A 7,480-nucleotide genomic window follows, 5' to 3' on the forward strand; every position below is an offset into this window, starting at 1 on the left:
GAACACCAACCAGTAACACCAGTAACACCAGTAACACTGAGACTACTGCAGCAAGCCTGGTTTATAGTTGTCATTAGACAATACGCCAATATAATGCTATCGGGGCCTTTTCCCAATTTTTTTCTGGGGAGGCCCCAAACATTTGCCTGGTTTGCCTCTCCTGATGCTATACCCCTGTGTGTTTAATTACAAGCCCACATAATCTTCCTACAAATGAAGTTAATTTGTTAAGTTAGGTTCAGGAGCAGGACCACACCTCATCCACACCTCTGATTACCTGCCAAGCCAACTTTTACCTGGTCAACCCAGGTATGTCTCAGAGTTCTCTTACACTCCCTACCTTATCCCGACCCCATCCTTTCCTCTGCAAATACCTACCCACATTCCTCCATCCTCTCTTCCCTACTTCCTCATCTCTTCTTATTCAGTCTGGCACATACCTCTCCAATGTCTCATTCTAGGTATCATCTGGGGGCCTGTAATCAGCTGGGGTGGAAAAACGTCTACGACAGAACCTGCGCACTGAGTCTCCCTCTACCCGATCATCAGTACATCATCCTCCCAGACCAACCTAACAGAAGACATCCCTCTTCCACCTTAACCCCCCACTTACAACCATTCATCAGTCCTCAACAACTAACACCTCCTGAATTACAATTAAACCTTTTAATGACATATTTTTGTGGCATGGTCTTTGCTGGTGAAATCTTCCTACAAATGCTCATTTGTAAGAAACAGATACATTTTGAGGGTATATAATAAGGTCCAGGACTTACCCTGAAGTAATCGCTGCACGCTGCCAGGACGGCTTTGTGGGCGTGGAACTTCTGCTCACCGGCGACCAGGGTGACGTCACACAGCAAGCCATCCTTCCTCTGCTGGTTGAGGGCAGAGAGGACCAAGTCCTGGTGGGACTTTGACTGACAGAGCCTCTGTCCTGTCAGCATCTCCCTACTGCTACACACACACACACACATACACACACACACACACACACACACACATATATACAAACATATACATAAGATATGTTGTTACACTAAAGTTGAACTCGTAGATGAGACAAGGCTCTGGTTCTATTGATAAAAGTGATACTATTTAATAATAATACAACTACCACCTACTACATGATTACTATGTCTAACTTCTTCTACTGTTATATCACTCCTGCTGGTACTGTGACTACTGCTACTACAGCTACTAGCCTACTATTAAAATTATCACCTTAACACACACATCCCTTTTGGAGAGAGGCTGCCTAAATTAAAACAAATTAGCTATTTTGCTAATTACACCCTTGCAATGACTTTGGGTATGAAGCTTTTCAAGGATTCTTTTTACATTTTTGGACAGTTAGACTGCTTTGACAGTGGCAGGAGGAAACTACCACTTTGGTTCATACTGAAATATCTCAACGATTAACGGATGAACTGTCGAGAAATTTGGCTAATTTTGCTACTTTCTGCTAATTAGTAATTGTTAGCATACTAGCACAATAATCTAATAGCATACACATTGTGTGTGAACTAAGTCTGGACAATACGGAGAAAATCAAACATGACTTTTGACCAAATACCTATTACAAACACATATTGTGATGATATTGTAGAGCTGACTACTGGTGCTTTCACAAAATATTTACAAAATGAGATTTATTTTAAATAATCATCAGTAATGTGGAAATAATGACTAAGTGGGTGAAGGTGAATGATAGAACAGCTAGAACAGTCTGGTAAGTTCAGAAAATCACATGACTTTACTGTGAGCAAATTTGCAAATCCTGGGAAAGTGAGGGAATGACTCGCCCTACTCTCCCTATGATTGGCTAGTACTCGTTGCCTTTGGATTGGCTAGTACTCGTTGCCTTTGTTGGTCGGATTGGTTAGGTTTAGGCAAAAGGAGTGGGATTGGTAGGCTTAGGGTAAGAATGTCAAGGTAAGTCAATCAGAGGCAGAGAAGGCGGGCCATTCCTTTCACTGTCCTAGGATTCACAAATTCTCTTACTGTAATGCAGCTTTTAAAACCAGGAAAAGGCAATGCTGACGATATTACAATATCCAAAATCTAGGATAATATTGACTCTCATATCACAATATGGTTATAATATCGATATATTGTGTTGCCCTAATGTGAACATTCACTAAAGAGCAGCATTAATATCGTCATTGTGAGCATGTTGCCATGCTGATTGTTAGCATTTAGCTCTAAGCTACCCTGGGCCTATAAAGCCTAACAGAGCTGCTAGCTCTAAAGTCTGTTAAGATTTTTGATGTATAGTCCTCAGTTCATTGTAACTCTATTTTTATGAACAGTCTGAAAATGACAGACATGAGTAAAAAAGTGAGTCAAATACAAGTTGTACATTGTGCTAGTATCCCAAGGGGAGAACAGGAGGTGGGAGAAAGTAATCTTCGTACAAGATATACAGCTAAAATAAAGGTCAGTCCCAAATGTCACATTGCATCAAGACTTCAATTAAATTAAATGCAACGTAAAACAGTTACACTTTACTTATCACACTAAATTCTTTACTATGAGTAAAATTTCCATGAAGTCCTCAAACTTAGGCCACACTATCTGCCCATTATTATGTGTCTCACAGTTCTCCAGTCCGATTCTTCACGGTTGATGAGAAAAATACAGTGACTACAGAACTGGTTGGCTGACTGATGGACGGACTGACTGCATGGATCCATGTAGCAGCGAATATACCCAGTTTTCCAACCCATCCTCAGTCCCCCTCAGCTTTTAGCCATCCATCAGCAGCGCGGCCCCCTGTCCATCCAAATCCATCTCTGTCCACTTACAGTTGCAGCCATCACTCTAAATGCTGCTGTCTGCCAGGAGGCTGGCTCTGTCACCTTCATGGTGATGGGGTGTAAGACAGAGGAAATAATGGGTGTGGGTGGGTGGGTGCGTGTGCACACTGTGGGCCAGAGGTAGGATGAATGATGAGTCAGGCTGTTTGTTTGGTCGTTGGACTGTGCCGGAGGGAAGAGCCAAGGGAGAAAAGGACAAAATTGCCGTGCTGGATGAGAGGGAAGGGAAATTACAGGATTTAGCAACTCAGCGAGGGAGAAGCTGTATGGGGGATTTGAAGAGGGATGGAAGCCTTTGATGCCCTTGATGATAATGAATATGTTAAAATATAAGATGAAATATCATCTTATAACTTTCATCAGTATAAAGCTATAGAATATGATGTACCATGCTCATTTAAAAGGATACTCCAGTGATTTAGAAATGCACTTAAATAAAACTGGTTGTTTCATAAGAGGCAGATTTCTTTTATAAGAATGGGCAAAAAAGAAGCAACAGAGGCCAAGACAGTTTTCCCAAAATGCAGCCATCAGCATCTTTTGACTAGACTGTCCTTGCCCATGTCTTTCAAACTCCACGTACCCAGTTTGTACCATGGGCTTTAAGTTAAATGGTTGTTGTCTCCAAGCTTGAATCATGGGTCTTATTTTTCTTAGTCTTGACTGAGGTCCTCCAGAGCCACAGAGGACATGAAACAACTGTTTTCACAGGCTGAATGGTGCTCCTCAGAAGTAGAAAACTGACCTTGATCGATAAAATTGGTGGAGCTCTGCTTTAAAACCACAGTGCAATTACAGCATCTTTCAGCAGTGAGCACTGCTGTCTCTCACAGGGTTTTTTTTATATAGCGACTAGAAAGCAGCAAAGCCAGAGATGCCGAAAATGCTTCACATAGTGGTTTTTAAAAAATGAAAGAAACATTCTATTCAACAAAGCAACAGGTGGACAGACCGATTATAGACTAGTATTCTATATTTTGCTTGTTGTTAATTAATCCCATGAACACACCACAACCAGCAACAGCTGACCCTATAGACAGGTGCTGCCTGTGTAGCTGACAGTGACGCACCCAGAAATGTTTCATAGGGGTGGCCAGACGGAGCCACTGAGAATGCTGGGGTGGAACACCAAAATCAAAAGCCATGACTGAATTTCAGAAAGTGAATTATGCTGTTGTTGTATATAGGCTGGTGAAAACTATGTCTATATGGAGTGTTAAAGAATCACATACAGGTTTCTCATTTTGCAGTTAATCTTCGAATTGATCTGATGTACATAGGCTAATATTGGTATAGTTAACACTGTCAGTTCCGCAACAATCCTGCTTTAATATGTTATGTATCTTTACATGTTAGGCGATTCATTGTTCTTCAAATTGGCTGGGTGTCCCTCTCTTTAATAAGAAAAACAGCTTCAATTTGAAGGAGTACATTGGTTGTAAGGAACAAAACATTTGCTAGGAACAAGCCTTTAGTTTAGGGGAGACTTGTGGGTACCAATACATTTAGATATCTTGAGGTAAGAGTTCAAGGGACCCATCATTCAAAATGTAGCCTGAACTGGAAGCATTATGTAGTCACCTTCCCAACAAGCTATGCTGACATGGCTTGTACCGATGAATGCCTGATGTTGTCTAGTTTCACAAGATACCACTGCCTTCAGCCTAGCTTTCAAAATGAGTGCACCACAGCCTCTTAAATACAGAAATTATGGCCTCCCATCATTTTTGCCAGTGGTGGGGCCAGCAATTGTAGCAGGGGGGCAACGCCCCCCCTCCCATTGGTGATACCACCAAAGCCTGATATATCTCATTCCTCTGTGCCATAGAGCTCCACTGGTTTCCAGAAACAACTGTAACAACCACATCAGTGAGCCACACTGTTGCACTGGGTAACATCTTCATCACAACGAGCATGAAGTTTATTTTGAGTCAGTCCCTCATACACTGCTCTGCTGCTGTAGATACCCAAACATGTACCATATCCACAGTTAAAAATAATCCACAAAAATGTATAAATATTCTTCTGTTTAAGGAATTTCTGCTTTAAATTACAATGCCAGCTGTTTAAAGTAGTCATTTAACCTTTTTGAAATATGAAAATATAAATTTTGACCCATTTTATAAGATTTACGCCAGTAGAGAATATGTTCAGAAGGAATTAATGGGCTTGAGGATGAGATAAAGACATGCTGCACTGACAAAATTGAGGGAAGGATTAACACGTTGTTGGCTTTGGTCCTTGCATGGGATTTGATTACAAAAATATCAAACACACAGTTTTATCTTTTATGTGGGTTGACTCTTGTCTAGCCTCTATTACATCCAAACAGAAAGCCACTGGAGTCTGCACACTGGGAACACCCTTATTGAACATATTGATATTGATCTTCCATGGATCTTCCCCTGGTTAGAATAAAGAATAATGCTCTTTGTCCCATCAGCAAATTTGCTCAACTACTTAGTACATTTCTCAGTGCATATACACTAACTGGCCCTTCAGAAGGGTTTCCGTTTGTGCCATGAGCCATGAGCATGCATCTATGTGTACAGTATGTATGGACAAACCAGGCCACTTACCTGAGGCTGGGTTCAGAAGGCATGCCCCTAGATAAAGGAGGAGGAGATGATGGCGGAGGTGGAGGGGAGGTGCTATGTGGCTCCTGAGGACTGTAGTCTCCTCACTGGGAACATACATCAGCCTGATAGGACAGAACAGCACGTCAGCTTTACTCAGTCCATCCACTCGACCCGGCTGCACTGTGACAATCTCCAGCGCGATGTGTGAAGGGATGCAACCCGCGCGTCAAGACTAATGCTGACTTGTCCCTTCCCTCAGCTGCACCAGGCTTGACTTTGACAATTCTTACAGCTGTTCTTTCAAGGCCTTTTCATGTGCAGCACAGCGGCTGTGACAGCCACAGGCAGCTAGACTTCAGAGAAGGGAATAAACAAGCTCAGCACTTCTCAAAACAAGCTGGGAGTCCAAATTACACCAAGTCCCTCTGGTGTAGCTACAACCTTAACATAATGTGCTACACACCTGAATCTGATACCTCTGTCTCCTGCGAGATAATTACCCAGCAGGACAAGAGAGAAACAGAGGTCAGCACAGAGGCACTGACATCCAAGCTGGTCTGGATACTCTGATTGGAATACTACTCACTCACCATACAATAAGTCACCCCAGGTCCTCTAATATGGTCTCATATAAAAAAATGAGGATGCATGTGGTTCGCCTTAAGTGTAGGGCTGAGCGTACAACTGGCTGCTCTTGAGCGTAGTCCCTTGTGAGAGCTAGTTATTGATCTGTTCATGAGTGACCTTCAGATACATGGCCACAGGCAACAACTACTGAGTGATGAGGGAGAGAAGGAGCTTATCATCCTGAGTCCAAACCCTGACCAGGCCAACACATGCTGCATACATTTCATAGCTTCACCTAAATAAGTTTTGATGATGTGGTTCTTTAGAGAATGAAAATCAAGCAAATTTACTTTGAAATCAAGGATTAAAGATCACACCACTAGTGTAAATCAGCAATTACATTAAATGTCTCTCTTTTCAGTGATCACTCTCTATCTTTGTCTCCATAAATGTTCGCAATATGGGCAGCTTATAAAATATTGATTGCAAATGACATTGCATTCAGCAACATATCCCATAGCTTGGGAATTTGTAATTGACACATAATGAGTAAATGGCATCATTTTGGCGTCAGAAAAGATTAAACATATCCGGAAGGTGGATATATTTAGGATGTGATAATCACAACAAGTAGGCCATTGTTCCCTGCAAAATACTGTAATCTCCTGACTGAGAACAACCACAGTGGTAAATGTTGTCTTTTTTTTTACGGACAAGAGGCAATTAGGATTTACCCACGAACAGCGCGCAAGAAGAAGGGAGAAGAAGGAAAGGTTTGGGTTTCCAGAGAAGCAGACACCATTAATGCATTAACTGTCACTTTCCAAAAAGCTCCCAGCTGTCAAAAGGTCTCCTAGCAACAGGCCAGCGCCTCGGTCCACAAACTATGGGAACGGAGAACAACCTCCTCCGTACGAGCAGAATAATCCTGTTGCATCCATCACATGGCGCAAACACACAGTCCCAATTTCTATATAGAGCTCCTTGCGGTTGGCAGTAATTTACAGTATTCGGCTCCCTCTTGTCTTATTATGCCACAAGCTTACGCACCTCATATGAATGTGTTCTGAGTCAGTCCGGTCCCCTCTGGCGGCGTCTCCCGTCCAAATGTCATTTAATGTCCGAGGTTGGTCTCTTGTCCGTCCGCGGCGAGAGGAAAGAAGGGCGCAACGGCGAGCAGATGCGCTCAGTTGTCGCGGACACTTTATTGGTTACACTGGAGCACCTAAATTGTTACATTATAACCCCGCCTCTACACGGCGGTCACATGAATATGGACACAGAGGGGATACAGCGCCCCCAGGTGGATAATTGGGACACAGCAAGTAGTGTGAATGCCTTTATGTTTACTACATACAGTATGATAGGCGCCTGTAGGAACACCAGGGGTCCTCATAGGATCTCCAGCGGGTGTACAGCAAATGAGGAATAGTCTGATTAATGTCACTGTCATTTAACATCACGCTGCTCCACTAATGACTGTCTAATATAAGAAAACAAAGCATATAATAACTT

At 42.5% G+C, this 7,480-nt stretch overlaps 1 protein-coding gene across 2 annotated transcripts in view; it reads right to left on the minus strand.

Moving 5' to 3' along the window:
- klhl32 (kelch-like family member 32) overlaps positions 1 to 7,208 on the minus strand; it is a 39,131-nt gene extending 31,923 nt beyond the window's left edge. The window contains exons 1-3 of one of the 2 annotated variants that reach the window (XM_033639968.2): positions 7,016 to 7,208; positions 5,399 to 5,520; positions 777 to 954 (exon numbers count right to left, since the gene is read on the minus strand). In XM_033639968.2, the coding sequence (XP_033495859.1) occupies positions 777 to 954; positions 5,399 to 5,421 (201 nt within the window). In that variant the 5' untranslated portion in view covers positions 5,422 to 5,520; positions 7,016 to 7,208. Of the gene's footprint in view, positions 1 to 776; positions 958 to 5,398; positions 5,521 to 7,015 lie in introns of both variants that reach the window. The other variant, XM_033639967.2, reaches the window with a different exon arrangement.
- Positions 7,209 to 7,480: the final 272 nt, after the last annotated feature.

Source organism: Epinephelus lanceolatus, chromosome 10 (genome assembly GCF_041903045.1).
Source record: "Epinephelus lanceolatus isolate andai-2023 chromosome 10, ASM4190304v1, whole genome shotgun sequence".
NCBI classification, from domain to species: Eukaryota; Metazoa; Chordata; class Actinopteri; order Perciformes; family Serranidae; genus Epinephelus; species Epinephelus lanceolatus.